Below are 17,505 nucleotides of genomic sequence, written 5' to 3'. Positions count from 1 at the left end.
TGCTCAGACCCTAAAATAAAGGCTACCTAAAGGAATAAACACTCTAGCTGACTAAGCTACCGCTTTCAAACTACTGGTTACTCCGAGATGGTGACTTTGCCTACACACTGAACTCTAACCAAAAAAAGGAAGGAGAAAACCCAAAATGCCTACGTGGCAAAACTCAGGTAATATCTCCCAATTACGAATTGACCAGTGACCAGGCTACAGGTCAGTTCATCTATATATATATAAAAGAAAGTCCCCTCACTGTAAAATCAAATCGCTGGACCTAGAGACACCAAATTCGGGGAGAGCGTTCCTACCGTGGCGTAAGGTAAAGGTAAAGGTTCCCTTACTCGAAAGCCAGTCGAATCCGACTCTAGGGTTGCGGTGCTCATCTTCGTTTCAAAGCCGAAGAGCCAGCGCTGTCTGAAGACATTTCCGTGGTCATGTGGCCGGCATGACTAAACACCAAGGCGCACGGAATGCTGTTACCTTCCCACCGAAGTGGTACCTATTTATCTACTTGCAATTTCTCGCTTTCGAACTGCTAGGTTGGCAGGAGCTGGAACTAGAGACAGGAGCTCACTCTGTCATGTGGCACACTTGGGTCTCTAACTGCTGAACTACCGACCTTCCACAGCCTGCAGTTCAGCATCTTAACCACTTGAGCCACCGTGGCGTAGGTGCTCGCTAAAAAGGGATTTTTAGAAATTCGACCCCTAAGTGGGTCAAAAAGGGGGGAAATGTGCTCCCCACATTGATTCCTATGCGGCTGCCAGGCAGCTGACTCTCTGCACCCCCCACTCTCTGATTGGTCTGCTGCAGAGCTCAGTGTTCTGAGGTAAAAAAACCCCAACAACAGTTACAGCAGAAAGCTAATGACAGTTGAGGAAATCAGGAGTGGCCAAGAACCACCTGTGAGGTGAAGCAAAGCTGCTGGCCCAGCCTCTCTGGTGTCTTCCAACACACTCCCCTCACCCTCCTTAACTGGACACTGCCTGTCAGGTGTAGGAGAGGAGGTGGGGTGGCTTCCAACACACTTCCCCCACCTCCTACACCTAACAGGCGGTTGTCTATCAGGTGCAGCCCCACCTCCACCATGGCTTCTAATACTCCTCCCCCCTCCCCCTCCTACACTGGACAGGCAGCTGCCTGTCAGGTGTAGGAGAGGAGGTGAGATGGCTTCCAACACACCTCCCCCCACCTCCTAACGCTGAATACCTACCACCCATGCTCCCTCTAAGCTGTGGAGTCTTGTGAGCAGAAATTCTACTTTGTGAACTCCTGGCATTAAAGTTGTGAGCAAGCAATTTGGCTACTGCATAAATTAGTCTGCTCTGGAGCCATCCCTTCCTGAGGAAAGGTAAAAATGTGTGAGCCGGCAGCTTAAAAAAAACTGTGAGCTAGCTCACACTAACTCAGCTGAGAGGGAACATTGGTGGGAAACTCCAAAGTGAATCTAAATTGCAAAAGGCGGCAAAATTAGCAGCCTTTCCCAGGTGGACTTTCATAGCTCTAGTTCACAATGCAAATTTGCTCTGCCCTGCAAGAGGTCACGCCAAACCCCCACCTTTCACGAGCAGAGCCGCGGTGGTCTTCTGGTCTCCGGTGTCACAAGTGTATTCCCCACCGTCGGAGGCGCTCAGTTTGCAGATGGTCAGTTCCACCACCGCTCCCACCTGCTTCATCTTGTACTTGTCACTGGGGCGTAGCAGGGACCCTGCTTTCTTCCACTGCACAGATGCGCCATCTTTTGAGATCTCGCAGCTCAGGGTGACGGTGCCACCCTCTTCTGCCTCCTGGTTCTCAAGAGGCTTAATGAAAAGCACTGGCAGAGCTACGTGTGAAAGAAACAAAGGACAAACACCATACACATAGGTTCAGGTGGGTAGCCATGTTAGGTAAATGATACCTTCCGGAGTGCCTTAACTCCGCCCACACATTTTTTGTTACATTTCCTAGACATAATTCTAGAAAAAAACTTTTTCAGGTTTGATAGTGATTTTATTATTTTCAGATAAAGGGAGTGCCCATGGGGTCACCAGTTGCTCCATCTATCGCACATTTATACATGTCCAAACTGGAGGCAGAAATCATTCTAAATCCAGAAAAGAATCCCTATTTTGAGCAGGTGATCATGATTTGGAGATACATTGATGATTATTTCCTTTTGTATAGAAGTAGTAAGACCCTAGCTCAGTTCTGTGGCTGGATGAATTCAATTGATGTGAACATAGAATTCACTTGGCAGCATGGGTTGAGAGAAATTAATTTTTTGGATACCTTGGTGTATAAAACTCAGGACAACAGGCTAGCAGTGAAGACTTCTAGAAAAGCTACTGATAAAAATACCTATCTTCATTTTGACTCTTATCATCCTGCACATTTACGTCACAATGTGCCTTATGGCCAGTTTCTGAGAATAAAGCGTAATTGCACACAGCAGCAAGATTTTGCATGTGAAAGGAATTATTTCAGGATTTCACTACTAGAGGGTACCCTATAGACATCATTGAAAAAGCAGAAGTGAGAGCTTTGGGTGTCTCTAGATACAGTTTGCTAACCGACAAAATGAGAGTAAAAAATGAGAGTATTAATTGGGCTTTGCAATATACACCCTTGGCTATGCCCATAAAAAGGACTGTACAAAGGTTGTGGACTCTGGTGGAAGATATCCCAGGGTGTGGCAATTCCCCTATAGCTGGCTTTAGAAAAACTAAAAGCATAAAGGATTTAGTGGTACGTTCCGACTTTAGGGGTCATGTAAATGATAGGACAGATGGAGCTACAGTGGCTCAAGTGGTTAAGACGCTGAACTGCAGGCTGTGGAAGGTCGATAGTTCAGCAGTTCGAGACCTGGGTGCCGCATGACGGAGTGAGCTCCCGTCTCTAGTTCCAGCTCCTGCCAACCTAGCAGTTCGAAATCAAGAAATTGCAAGTAGATAAATAGGTACCACTTCGGTGGGAAGGGAACAGCGTTCCGTGCACCTTGGTGTTTAGGTCATGCCGGCCACATGACCACGGAAACGTCTTCGGACAGCGGAAACGGAGATGAGCACCGCAGCCCTAGAGTCGATTCGACTGGCTTTCAAGCAAGGGAACCTTTACCTTTACCTTTAAATGATAGGACACTTCCCCCCGGGGCACCATAAAAACTTTCGCTGTAAAACTTGTCATTTAGCAATTGAGGGGGATGTGATTAATCTTCCCGGTCAACATCAGATAAAACTGTCCAAGTTCTCAACATGTTCAAGTGGAAATGTGGTGTATCTTATTTTATGTGCCTGTGAATTAATTTATATCGGACAGACGTCTAGACCTATCAAGGTCCACATCCTGGAACATATCTCACGTATTAAAAATAATATTTCTGCTTTAACTGAACATTTCAATACTAAGAAACATAAATGTGATGACTTTAGATATACTGTTCTCTTTGTGGCGGACAAAAATGCCAATGTACGGCAAGTTCTCCTTCAGGAGGAGGCCAGATGGATTCATAAACTTAATTCTCTTACACCTAATGGGCTTAATGCTGAATTGGACCTTAGCTGTTTTTTGTAAGGTTTTGTGCTTGTATAAAACGGAAACGTCTTCAGACAGCGCTGGCTCATCGGCTTTGAAACGGAGATGAGCACCGCAACCCTAGAGTCAGACTCGACTGGCTTTCGAGCAAGGGAACCTTTCCTTTTTAATATTTTGTGCAGCATATGTGCTTTCTTATGTAAGATCATGTTGGTTTTCTATTGGTGTTTCTTCCTTTTGATAAGTCTTTTTGTAATGTGTGTAAAGCATAGGGTTTCTCGTGGGTAAAATTATGGTGGCTTCTTAAATGGTGCTCTTCTCCCTTTGTCTTTTTTGTCCCTGGTAAAATAGTTCTGTTTTGTCAAATGGGTTGACTGTCAGGATGGCAGCAATTACTGATGTGTTTGAAAGGGTAAAAGTTTGTAAAACCTCAATTGGTTTTGCTACTCCTCAGGGCATTACTGCCTTTGCAAATGGGTTTTGTCCCTTTAAGATGCAGGTCTGACAAACAGCCGGCTGGCAGCAATTATGGGCTTTAGATATGTATAAGTAAATAGGAAGAATGAATTGACATTACACTGATGGATTTTGAAGAATGTCAGTATTAAATATTACCAGTGAGTTTGTTAAATGGATTAATCTTGTAAGTGTGTTATAGAACAGTCAGTTGTTTGTACAGCCTTGTGCTATTTTCTTGCTTAAAGTAAAGGTAAAGGTTCCCTTGCTCGAAAGCCAGTCGAGTCCGACTCTAGGGTTGCGGTGCTCATCTCCGTTTCAAAGCCGAAGAGCCAGCGCTGTCCGAAGACGTTTCCGTGGTCATGACTAAACACCAAGGCGCACGGAACGCTGTTACCTTCCCACCGAAGTGGTACCTATTTCTCTACTTGCAATTTCTTGCTTTCGAACTGCTAGGTTGGCAGGAGCTGGAACTAGAGACAGGAGCTCACCCCGTCTTGCGGCACCCGGGTCTTGAACTGCCTGCAGTTCAGCGTCTTAACCACTTGAGCCACCGCAGCTCCTATTTTCTTTCTTACATTAATACTAATAACAGAATTATACATTTGTGTAATTAAATGTAGGTATTTCAACGCTATTCACTTTGACAAAGTTGTACACGAAACGAGATGATTCGCATGATCTGTTGGTGTTGATGGCGGTTGAATTGCATCCAGTAAACTGAATATTGGAAAAAGAAATTTCTAGTTTTTGGAGACTTTTGTGGCATAATATATCACGGTTGTTTGTTTCCTTTTTCACTTCCTTCCCGTGATCTCTCTCCTTGGTTTGCACCACCTGGATATTGGCAATCCTAGTATCTGTTCTGAGTCACCGTGTGCATGAGAGTGTTCTCTTACTAAGAACTCCAGTTTGGTCCTCTCCTTCTTGGAGTATCTTGGACATGGGAAAAGTCCAGGACATTTGCAAGATCAGGGACTTTGTGTGTGTGCTTGCAATGGGAGGAGAAGGAGGACTACAAGTCTTGTTGCTTGGATGGATGCAAGGACACAGGATAAATGAATTATTATGGGGAGGGGGCAGTTGTGAATGTGGACTAAAGAAAACCTCCATGTTCAGCCTCTAAAGCCCAGCGCCAGGAGGAAACATCAAGGGAAGGCCTCAGCCTCTATGCCCTGTTGTTGGCTGTCCAGAGGAACTGGTCGTCCACTGTGTGAGATGGGATGCTGGACTATATGGACCCTCCCTGATCTGATCCAGCGAGGCTCTTCTGATGTTCTTCTCAGGGGAAGGCCTCGGACTCTCTGCCCTGTTGTTGGCCTTCCAGAGGAACTGGTTGGCTACTGTGTGAGACCAGAGGCTGGACTGGATGGACCCTCCCTGGTCTGATCCAGCAGGGCTCTTCTGAGGTTCTTCTCAGGGGAAGGCCTCGGCCTCTCTGCCCTGTTGTTGGCCCTCCAGAGGAACTGGTTGGTCACTGTGTGAGACAGGAGGCTGGACTAGGTGGACCCTCCCTGGTCTGACCCAGCAGGGCTTTTCTGATGTTCTTATAAAGATATGTACAGGAGAAGATGCTCCCTTACACATAAGTGACTCAGGCCACTGAGAACTTCAAAAGTACCGAGAAGATACTAAGAAGAGGCGGGGACATTTTGGTATCAGCACCTAAGCCCAGAAATTTACAAGAAGTCACTGAAACCTATTTATCTAATCAATTTGTATTCTGTCCTTCCTTGAAAGAGCTCAGAGCAACATTCACGGTTTCCCTTCCCCTTTTTCTCCTCACTACAACCCCGGTGAGGCAGGTTAAGCTGGCGCACGTTCACCCAATTAATTGAAAAGGAATACAGACATGAGAATCTAATCTATTAGCCTAAGCTAAATGCTGCGTGCCTTTCTAACAATAAATATTCAAATATCAAGTCTAAGTGGTTTTTTTTGTATTATGAAATATTCATAAGTATTCTAATATCCAATATTCCATTGTTCCATACATACACAATGAAAGAAATATAACATAAACCTATCACAAGAAAGATAACATAAAAAATAACATAAGCCAATCACAAGAAAGATAACAAAAAATAATAACATAAACTTATCACAAGAAAGATAATATAAAAATATAATAACATAAACCCATCACAAGAAAGATAATATAAAAAATATAACATAAACCAATCACCAGAAATATAATATAAAAATATAATAACATAAACGTATCAGAAGATAATATTAAAAATATAATAACATAAACCAATCACAAACTTGACACTATTCCTCACAGGTTTCTGAAGCTTTGTTGTTCCTCGGAGGTGTAAAGTGCTTTTGATGTTCTATTGTAGAAAATGGGATATCAAAAAACTTATGAAGATTTCATGATACAAAAAAAACACCCCACTTAGACTTGACAATTGAATATTTATTGTTAAAAAAGCATTCCCAGTAGTCATGTATGGCTGCAAGAGTTGGACTATAAGGAAGGCCGAGCGCCGAAGAATAGATTCTTTTCAACTATGGTGCTGGAGAAGACTCTTGAGAGTCCCTTGGACTGCAAGAAGATCGAATCAGTCAATCCTAAAAGAAATCAACCCTGACTGTTCCCTGGAAGGCCAGATAATGAAACTGAAGCTCAAATACTTTGGCCACCAAATGAGAAGGGAGCACTCACTGGAGAAGACCCTGATGCTGGGAAAGATTGAAGGTCAAAGAAGACGGGGACGGCAAAGGATGAGATGGTCAGACAGTGTTATCGAGGCAACGAACATGAAATTGAGCAAACTTCAGAGGACGGCGGAAGACAGGAAGGCCTGGCGTGATCTGGTCCATGGGGTCGCGGAGAGTCGGACTCGACTGTGTGACTGGACAACAACAAAATTAGACTAGAGGCCCAAGGTCACCCAGCAAGTGTCAGGGCAGAGTGGGGTCATTAACCGAGGCCGCCAAGGCGCTCTAGTCATGACACCGCTCAATCTAGCAAGTGAGCGGTGACTCACGAAAGCTCCTCCCTGACGGAAATTTTGTTAGTCTTTAAGGGGCTCCTGGACTCTTGCTCTTTTCTACTGCCGCAGACAGACTGACGCGGCTTCCCATCTTGATCTACCTCATGCCAGGCCACTCTTGTAGAGGCGGCCAAAGGTATCCCTTTCTCACCTTTTACTAGCACTGAGGCGGTGGTCTGCTGGTCGCCAGAGTCACAGGTGTAGTCCCCGGAATCCTCGGGCAGAGTGTTGTGGATGAGAAGTTCGACCGTCGAACCCTTTTGCCTCATCTCATACTTCTCGCTGGCTCGCAGTTTGGCCGAGCCTTTGCTCCACCTCATGGGCACGTTGGGCTTGGAGAGCTGAGCCCGGAGGGTAACCGTCTCGCCTTCTTCCACATTTTGATTCTCCAGCTCGGCTTCAAAGAGAGCTGGAAGGGCTGAGAGTCACACAGGGAAATTGAAGATGTGAGGGCCGCGGGAATAAATGGTTTTAAAAGGGGACTAGACAGATTCATAGAGTGTAAGTCTATCAATGGCTACCATGGTGACTGAGGGGAAACTCCACATTCAGAGGCACTAATCCTCTGAATCCCAGAGCCAGGAGGCAACATCAGGAGAAGGCCTTGGCTTCAACGCCCTGTTGCTGGCTGTCCAGAGGCACTGGCTGGCCACTGTGTGAGACAGGAGGCTGGACTAGATGGACCCTCAATGGTCTGATCCAGCAGGGCTCTTCTGATGTTCTTATCAGGGGAAGGCCTCGGCCCCTGCACTCTGTCATTGGACCTCCAGGGGAACTGGTTGGCCCCTGTGTGAGACAGGATGCTGGACTAGATGGACTATTGGTCTGATCTTGAGAAGAAGAAGAAGAAGAAGAGATTGGATTTATACCTCACCCTTCACTACCCAAGGGAGTCTCAGAGCAGTTTACACACTCCTTTCCCTTCCCCTCCCCACAACAGACACCCTGTGGGGTCGGTGGGGCCGAGAGAGCTCTGACAGAAACTGCTCTTTTTCAAGAGCAGCTGTACCAGAACTACAGCTTGCCCAAGGTCATCCAGCCAGGTGCAATTGGAGGAGTGGGGAATAAAATCCAGTTCTCCCAGATTAGAGTCCGCGCACTTAACCACTACACCAAACTGGCCCCATGAGCTGGTGGTATTAGACATGGAAAAGCTCTGGAAGAAAACAACAGTATTTTCCCTGTATTTTTTATGGAGGAAAATAGAAATTTGGGACAACATTGAACAACATGAAGCTGCCTTATACTGAATCAGACCATAAGTCCATCAAGGTTATTGTCGCCAGTATTGTCTACTCAGACTGGCAGCAGCTCTCCGGGGTCTCAGGCTGAGGTCTTCTACCTCACTGACTACCCGATCCTTCACTGGAAATGCTGGGGATTGAACCTGGGACCTTCTGCACTGCAGAAAAATATGTCAGAAAGTGATGAGCGAAACGATCATTAAAGGGAGAAGACAAGTGTGGAAAATAAAAAACAACCAGGGCTCTTTTTGTAGAAAAAGCCCAGCAGGGACTCAATAGCATAATAGGCCAGACCCAGCAGCAAAATGCATTAGCATATTAGGCCACACCCCTGACAGCACAGCTCATAAGCACATTAGGCCGCACCCCCATGTTACCAGAAGTGTGCTCATCCAGCCACACCCACCTTTCCCTTCTTATTCTGTTTACCTTGTTTGTTGTCAAAACCCAGGGCCTTTTTTTGTAGCAGGAACTCCTTTGCATGTTAGGCCACACACCCCTAATGTAGCCATTCCTAATGAGTTCCTGCTGTTGGGTGTGGCCTATTATGCTAATGAGTTCCTGCTGGGCATGGCCAACTCGGGAGCTAGCCGGAACTCCGTTCCTGTGCGTTCCTGCCCAAAAATAGCCTTGAAAACAACCACCACCAAGCAATAGGGGCGCATGAGCATTGAAAATGAGGGTGCAGAATTGCACATAATAAAGAGAATTCAGGACAGAGAGAGCTAAGGACAGGAAAAACTGGAAAAGAGGACAATTGGAGGCAGAGGAGGAGATTGGATTTATACCCCACCCTTCACTCAGAGTCTCAAAGCGGCTTGCAGTCTCCTTTCCCTTCCCCTCCCCACGACAGACATTTTGTGAGGTGGGTGAGGCTGAGAGAGCTCTCTCAAGGACTGCTCTTGAGAGAATAGCTCTGAGAGAACTTGTGATTGACCCAAGGTCACACCAGCAGCTGCATGTGGAGGAGTGGGGAATCCAACCTGGTTCTCCCAGATTAGAGTTCACACTCTTAACCAGTACAGCAAATTGGCTCTCATTGGGATGGTCCAAAGTATCTAAATTAAAAAAAAACACCAATGCTTGAAAACCTCTCTCTTTAAGCAAACCCACCATATCAAACTGTTCAATTTGGTATATTTTATGGACTTTTTAAATATAAATGCCTTAGTCTTCTACAAGCAAAATTGCAAGTATCCTGTAAAGAGAGCGAGTCACAAACTGCTGTCCCCTATAATGCCTTCGTACGTGTTACGTTATTATTTACCATCTAAGAGTTACTATATGGGAGCAGAGAAGCCAGGAACACAGCAATGTGCTGCAGAGAGTCACACACACTGGGACTTACAGTTGCAACCTCTGTTCGCACGTTCAGGGCTCTTTTTGTAGCAGGTACTCATTTGCATATTAAGTGACACACCCCTAATGTAGCCAATCCTCCAAGAGCTTATAGTAGCCCCTGTAAGAAGAGCTCTCTAAGCTCTTGGAGGATTGGCTACATTAGGGGTGTGTCGCAGGGCTCTTTTTGTAGCAGGGACTCCTTTGCATATTAGGCCACACCGCCTAATGTAGCCAATCCTCCAAGAGCTTATAGTAGCCCCTGTAAGAAGAGCTCTCTAAGCTCTTGGAGGATTGGCTACATTAGGGGTGTGTCGCAGGGCTCTTTTTGTAGCAGGGACTCCTTTGCATATTAGGCCACACCGCCTAATGTAGCCAATCCTCCAAGAGCTTATAGTAGCCCCTGTAAGAAGAGCTCTCTAAGCTCTTGGAGGATTGGCTACATTAGGCGGTGTGGCCTAATATGCAAAGGAGTTCCTGCTACAAAAAGAGCCCTGGCAGCCTCTGCTATCCTAAAAATCCATTGCAGGAAGGAATAACTGGTATAAAAACTAATAGGGACCTTTTAAGTTTAGAATAAATGTCAATTACAGGAGAAGATGTACAGGCTCGTGGCCAAAACAAAAGACGGTTTCTTTCCCCCTTAGCAAAACCCCTACCTTCGACTGCCACCATGGCCACGGTCTTCTCGTTTCCGATGTCACAGGTGTATTTGCCCGAATCTTCCACTTTCAGGTCGTAAATCTTCAAGGTATGCGTCGTTCCTTCTTGTTTGATTTCATATTTGGGGCTCGGAGAAATCACCTGGGTGCCTTTTTTCCATGTCGCCGAGACGTTGGGCTGGGAGACTTCGCATTTCAGGATGGTCGTACTGTCCTCTTGTAGCTCTTTGTTCTCCAACTTTTCTTTAAAGAAGGGAAGTGGTGCTGAAAAATGCAAATGTGAAGGATTTTTAAAAAAACTGAAAGGAAGAAGAAGAAGAAGAAGAAGAAGAAGAAGAAGAAGAAGAAGAAGAAGAAGAAGAAGAAGAAGAAGAAGAAGAAGAAGAAGAAGAAAAGGAGGAGGAGGAGGAGGAGGAGGAGGAGGAGGAGGAGTAGGAGATTGGATTTATACCCCGCCCTTCACTACCCAAAGGTGTCTCAGAGCGGCTCACAAACTCCTTTCCCTTCTCCTCCCCACAACAGACACCCTGTGAGGTAGGCAGGGCTGAGAGAGCTCTTTCCAGAACTGTCCTTGAGAGAACAGCTCTGACAGAGCTATGGCTTGTCCAAGGTCATCCAGCAGGTGCGAGCGGAGGAGTGGGGAATCAAACCCTGTTCTCCAAGATTAGAGTCCGCGCACTTAACCACTACACCAAACTGGCACCAAGCAGAGATTATGATATTGGTCGCGTCCCTCTGCCTCATGAGGTAGCACACAGAACAATGGGGAATCTGGTTGCATTTACACAAGAAGGGCTGGATCTGAACCATCCACCCCGTATCATGAAATCTGGTGCCAAATTCTGACTCTGGTGCACATTGCAGTGTTTCATGTTTAATCTTGACTACTTGTACTGCAACCCCACATTCTTTTACGTGATCCGCCCTGAGCCTGTTTGCGGGGAGGACAGACTATAAATATGAATGGATGGATGGATGGATGGATGGATGGATGGATGGATGGATGGATGGATGGATGGATGGATGCTGGCTTACTCTTAATAGCAAGCTGAGCAAAGCTCTAAAATGTGGGTAGCAGAGCTTCCCACTAGCTTACTTTTAGTAGCAGGGCAACCAGCGGGGCCTCAGGGAGCCTTTGCGGGGCGCTGAACTTCGTAGCAACCCCCTGAAGGTGTGTCGTTCATTACCTTTCACTGTGAGCTGTGCTGTGGAGGTGTATGGTCCGACTCGGAAGGTGACAGTCCCAGAATCCTGCTGCGTGACCTTCCTCAGCCGCAGGGTGTGGACCCTGCCTTTTTCGACCGAGATCTCGTTCATCTCGTTGCTCTGGAGGGAGGCCTCCTGCAACTTCCACTCCACGTCCTTTGCATTGTCGTGGGAAACTTTGCACTCAAAGGTCGCGTCTTCCTCCTCAAACACCTCAGCGTTCTTCAGACCCCGGATGATGGTGATGTCGAGTCCTGCAAGGGCCATGGCATACGTTACTTTTCTCCCACCATACAGAACAATGGAGGGGATAGGGGCAACCTTTTTGGGGCCCCGTAGAATTGGACCCCCTGGTCCAATGTTTTTCAAACTTGGTTGGTATCTTGGGGAGCGGCTCCAGCAGCTACCCTGCGAGTTTGGAGCCTCTCCCTCAAACCCCCTCCCCTCCAGCCCCAGAATATACCCTATGTTTTCGCCATTGACCTCAATGGCCCGTAGGATATAATGGGGCTGAAACTGACATTCGGCTGGCCGAAAGACTCCTGGGCTCCTATTGCTGAAATTGACAAGCAGGAGTATTTATGCCGGCCGAAATTGATTCTGCCCAGCCGAACCCGAATGGGCCGAATTTTTTTTTTTTGCACACCCCTACTTATGACTGACCCAAGGTCATACCAACAGCTGCATGTGGAGGAGTGGGGAATTATTATTTATTATTATTTGTTAGGTTTATACCCCACCCTCCCCGCTTTACGGCAGGCTCAGGGCGGCTTACACTGCTTAAAACAAACAATTAAAATCACATAAAATCATGTAAAACGATTCAGTCATAAAGAGTCGTGATTTATAAAGTGCTGCATAATAAATTAGTTGTTATGGGATGGCGTACATTGAGAGTGTACACAAAGTCTCTCCGTCATTTTGCTCCCGATCTTCCTAATGCTCAGGCAGCGCAGGCTAGATGTTGAAGGCCAAGGGCCAGGACTGTAGCTGCTACTATGATGTTAAAGGTAAAGGTAAAGGTTCCCTTGCTCGAAAGCCAGTTGAATCTGACTCTAGGGTTGCGGTGCTCAACCCCGTTTCCAAGCCGAAGAGCCAGCGCTGTCCAAAGACGTTTCCGTGGTCATGTGGCCGGCATGACTAAACACCAAGGCGCACGGAACACTGTTACCTTCCCACCGAAGTTGTACCTACCGTGTTTCCCTGAAAGTAAGACATGCCCCGAAAATAAGACCTACTTAAATAAGGCCTCCCCGATAATAAGGCCCCCCGAAGCTACCGTAACTCTGGACTCTGGGCTGTAGCGGTGGGCTCCGCCGCGCAGCTCACTGTTGGCCACAGCGCAGCCGGAGCAGACAGGAAGTGTGAGGTCTCTTTTATACAGAGAGACCGCGCCGCCACCAGAACAAGCTGCCACCTGCTGCTCACTCTACCCTGACAGAGTGTACCGTATTCTTCTTAATAAGACATCCCCTGAAAATAAGACCTAGTGCATCTTTGGGAGCAAAAATTAATATAAGACACTGTCTTATTTTCAGGGAAACACGGTATTTATCTACTTGCAATTTCTTGCTTTCGAACTGCTAGGTTGGCAGGAGCTGGAACTAGAGACGTGAGCTCACTCCGTCATGCGGCACACTCGGGTCTCGAACTGCTGAACTACCGACCTTCCACAGCCTGCAGTTCAGCGTCTTAACCACTTGAGCCACCGCAGCTCATAGTAACTATGATGTTACTATGATGTTAATGGTTCTCCCAGATTAGAGTCCATGCTCCTAAACACTACACCAAACTGTTTTGTTTATGCTGCATTCTTTTTCTAGTAATGATGAACAGATTTTATTTTTCTGGTACAAAAGTATCCAGATGAGGTAGGCAAAGAGTAGGGAAAATTACTGCAAAATAACATTGTCTCTTACCTTTCACTGTCAGAGTGGCAGATGTTGTCTGATCCCCGGTAATGCACGAATATTCTCCGCTGTCTTTAGGTTCCAGATCGTGAATGAGCAGCTCACGGATGGTACCTTCTTCTCCGATTTCATATTTAGGGCCAGATTGAAGAACCACGCCATCTTTTCGCCACTCCACTGTGGCCTTCGCCAATGTTACCTCACAACGCAACTTGGCCGTCCCACCTTCTTCGGCTTTCTGGTTCTTAAGACGTTGCTGGAATTCAGGCTTGAGGGCTGTGGAGTCAAAAACAGTTGATGTAGGCAAAAAAGATTCTTGTTTGCGAAGAGAAGGACCTAAGAAGTTTTCCAAGCTCCCAGATTTTTCTCCGCTGTAAAACAAAACCCAAAAGGCAAAGAAAGCCAGCGGTGGCAAGAACAGAAATTTTCTTCACGTCACCACTTGAGAATTTACTGCAGTGTGAAGAACTTTTACTCTGGCCTATGAAGATATGTAATTAAAAAATGACAAATTGTAAATGGTACCCTGACCTTGTGTTGTTACAAAAAACGGCACAATTGCTTTAACAAAGGCGAACTGACTTTGAAACGAATACCAGTGTGAACATTTCAAATTCAATTCAAGAGACCAGGTCAGAAAAGAAACATGCCCAAACTGCAATGTTTTGAATTAACAAATTACCAGCATTTCAGTGTTTGAAATTAAGTATGAAACACCACAACTATCCATGGCTTCAGTGCTTTTAAGAATAAAATCAGAAACAAAATCAAGGTTGCCAGAAACTGACTTAGTAGTATTATCACACAAGGTGGTTCATCACTTGATTGCAACCTTAAGAGATGGCTCGCAGGTCTAACTCGAGCATCACGGATCGAACTTTTCTGCCACTCAATGTGACTTCAAATGCAGGGCTTTTCAATTACGACGATTTGCTCACCAAATTGTCGTAATGTATGGCCATACCCAAACAATGCATACAAGTATTTGTAAACCAGACCCTGGGTTTTAATTGAAGTATTTATTTCAGCCTTCCCAATGATCTAAATTTCTGCATCCCTTATTTATAAGCCTGCTATTCAGCAAATACATTCGCACTCACAGAATTGTCGCCATGGATGGCCATACCCAAACAATGCGTAGGTACTTGTAAACCAGACCCTAGGTTTTAATTGAAGTATTTATTTCAGCCTTCCCACATATCTAAACTTCTGTACCCCTTATTTATAACCCTGCTATTCAGCAAATACATTTGCACTCACCGAATTGTCGTCACGGATGGCCATAACCAAACTACGCATACGTACTTGTAAACCAGACCCTGGGTTTTAATTGAAGTATTTATTTCAGCCTTCCCACATTCTAAAAATTTCTGTATTCCTTATTTATAAGCCTGCTATTCAGCAAAGACATTCGCACTCACCGAATTGTCGTCATGGATGGCCATAACCAAACAACGCATACGTACTTGCAAACCGGAACCTAGGTTTTAATTGAAGTATTTATTTCAGCCTTCCCCCATATCTAAACTTCTGTATCCCGTAATTTCAAGCCTGCTATTCAGCAAATACATTCCCTGGCTCTACTTCAACTTTTTTTTTTTTTTACCGTTCACTGTTAAGACCGCTGTGGTTTTCAGGTCTCCACATATACAGGTGTAATGCCCAGCGTCCTGAATATCTAAATCACGGATCACCAGCTCTGTAGTGGTATCTTGCTGTCGGATTCGGTATTTGTCACTTTCAGCTAGTTTCTTGTCTGCCTTCATCCATTCCACGGGAGCATCCTTGGTGAGCTCACACCGCAGAGTGGCTGTTCCAGCTTCCGTGGCTTCCACGTCCTTCAATTCTGTTTTGAATTGTGGCAGGAGGGCTGCAGAACACAAAATAAATGTGTGATTCAGCCTCGTCAGGAGGGTGTCATGACTGGAGGGAACATGTACGGGAGGGGGACGGGTGAGGGGTGGGAAAATGGGGGGGAAAATCTGTACAAAGGTCTGATCCTCTACTTGCTGAATTTAAATAGAACGACTTCCATCGGCCTCAGCAGGCACTGGTGTACAACCGTGAATGGAGAGAGTACGACGGACTGACATAAAGTGATCTTCACATGCAGTTTCTCAACGAATGACGGACATCAGAAATGTAACAGGACACAAAGACGGACAACAGAAATAGGAACACGGCTCCAAAGACATAAAGTCTGTCTCCAGGAACGATGTGATGGAACTATAGTGTGTGAGTCCAAGGGTCAGGTGGATATAAGTAAGGACATATGCTCATTCCAGGTCATCTGCAGCATGTGATTTTACCATGGACTGCTAAGGTGGCTGTTGTCTTGTGGTCTCCACAAACACAAGTATATTCTCCGGCATCCTTCAGATCCACATTCGATATCACCAACTCAACAATTGGACCTTCCTGTCTAATGAAGCACTTGTCACTAGGTTTGAGGACTTCACGCTCCTTCTTCCATTGCACTGTGGCACCAGGCTTCGTCAACTCACAACGCAAAGCGACTGTTTCACCTTCTGTGGCTTCCTGAGCGCACATCTCTTCCTTGAAAAGGGCAGGCAAGGCTAGAGGGTGCGATACAGAATTAAAAAGCCGAGAGTTACAACCGAGAGGGACAATTTTGAGATGGGGTAGAGAGGACAATGGAAGGGGTTGAAGAAGACAGTAAAAGGAGGAAGCGCTCAGAAACAATGCTTTACTATTATATCCGCGTAAAGGTGGCGGACTGTGACATTACCGAAACGGTTGCCCATCAGTACAGTCACATGGTGAATTCCTGTAGACCACTTAGTACCCTGATGTGGTTGTAAAGCAAAAAGAGAAGCCACCAAGTGGTTTTGGAAAAGGGTGAAACAGATTCATGGAGGAGAGGTCTATTGACAGCTATTGACCCTGATAGCGCTAAAGAAAGAACCTCCATGCATAGAGGCTCTAGGACTCTGAATCCCAATGCCGGTGAGCACGGGAAGACCACTGCTTTCATATCCTGCTGGTGGGTTTCTGTCAAGCCATCATCAGAATACTTGACTAAAGAGATGCTTAGTTTGCTCTAGCAAGGCAGTTCTCATGACATGATCCGGAAGAAGAGTATGCCGTTGGGTTTTGCCCAACTCTCTTCATTGCATCCGTCCTTCAAACTGGGGTGGAAAGTTCTGTAAAGTCGCAGCCAAGGTGACTCCTTGGGGTTTTCAAGGCAAGAGATGTTCAGAAGGGGTTTGCCGTTGCCTGCCTCTGCGTAGCAACCCTGGACTTCCTTGGTGATCTCCCATCTAAATACCTACCAGGGCTGACCCTGCTTAGCTTCTGAGATCTGAGGAGATCTGTCTGAGTTCAGGGCCATTCAAATTGTGCTTAACTATTATGTCCATATAAAGGTGGTTGACCATGATCTTAGCTGCAATGGTTTCCCGTCAGTGCACTGTCACATGGTGGATTCCTTTAGACCACCTCGTTCCTCTGCACTCCCATCCAGCTGGTGACTGCAGAAGTCATTATTTCATTGGAGAAGGGACAAGGAAATGAATCCACCCTCTATTGCTTTAAAACCCAACAGACATCAAGGGTGACAGGTGGTATACGTGAGGCGCATGCAAAGGGACAAACGTGTTGCAACCAACCATGCCGCACCAAGTGGGTCACATATATATGACGGTTAAGCTGGTCAGGGAAAGAAGGAAGTATCTACTGGGAGAGAGAGAAACTGAGAACACAAAGTCGTAGTCTTAGGGCAGACAAAATCAGCAGGATGGGATAAGTAGCCACTAATTCATCAAATTCCAACAGAAAGGAACCCGGGAAGGATCGGCGAGGGGGCTTAAGATACGTGCAGGAGCCCGTTTCCAAAACTGTTACTTCAGAAGGACAGGGTAAAAGCCAGACGGGTTTGGGAGTATTCTTTACCATTGACTTTTAGGGTAGCAGTAGTCTGCTGGTCTCCACAAACGCAGGTATACCGCCCAGTGTCTTTCTCATCGGAGTTGTGGATCACCAGCTCTGAAATGACGCCTTCCTGTTTAATGGTGTATTTCTCGCTCTGTCTGAGAACCAGATCTCCCTTTCTCCACTCAACTGGAGCCATCTTGGTCAGATCGCAGCAAAGAACAGCAGCGTCCCCTTCGGTGACCTCTTGGTTCCCCAATTCTTCTTTGAAACGGGCAGGCAAGAC

At 46.1% G+C, this 17,505-nt stretch overlaps 1 protein-coding gene across 1 annotated transcript in view; it reads right to left on the bottom strand.

The window, feature by feature from the left end:
* Nucleotides 1-17,505, bottom strand: part of OBSCN (obscurin, cytoskeletal calmodulin and titin-interacting RhoGEF) — a gene marked incomplete at both ends in the record, with an annotated part of 222,594 nt that overhangs the window by 88,225 nt on the left and 116,864 nt on the right. The window contains 8 exons of the mRNA XM_015424328.1: nt 1,556-1,822; nt 7,120-7,386; nt 10,210-10,476; nt 11,400-11,672; nt 13,338-13,604; nt 14,935-15,198; nt 15,638-15,904; nt 17,241-17,504. Of these exons, the coding sequence (XP_015279814.1) occupies nt 1,556-1,822; nt 7,120-7,386; nt 10,210-10,476; nt 11,400-11,672; nt 13,338-13,604; nt 14,935-15,198; nt 15,638-15,904; nt 17,241-17,504 (2,136 nt within the window). The remainder of the gene's footprint in view (nt 1-1,555; nt 1,823-7,119; nt 7,387-10,209; nt 10,477-11,399; nt 11,673-13,337; nt 13,605-14,934; nt 15,199-15,637; nt 15,905-17,240; nt 17,505) is intronic.

Source organism: Gekko japonicus, unplaced genomic scaffold (assembly GCF_001447785.1).
Source record: "Gekko japonicus isolate JY-2015 unplaced genomic scaffold, Gekko_japonicus_V1.1 scaffold2733, whole genome shotgun sequence".
Lineage (NCBI taxonomy): Eukaryota > Metazoa > Chordata > Lepidosauria > Squamata > Gekkonidae > Gekko > Gekko japonicus.
Note: the sequence above shows the minus strand (reverse complement) of the source record. Positions and strands in the feature narration are given on the sequence as shown.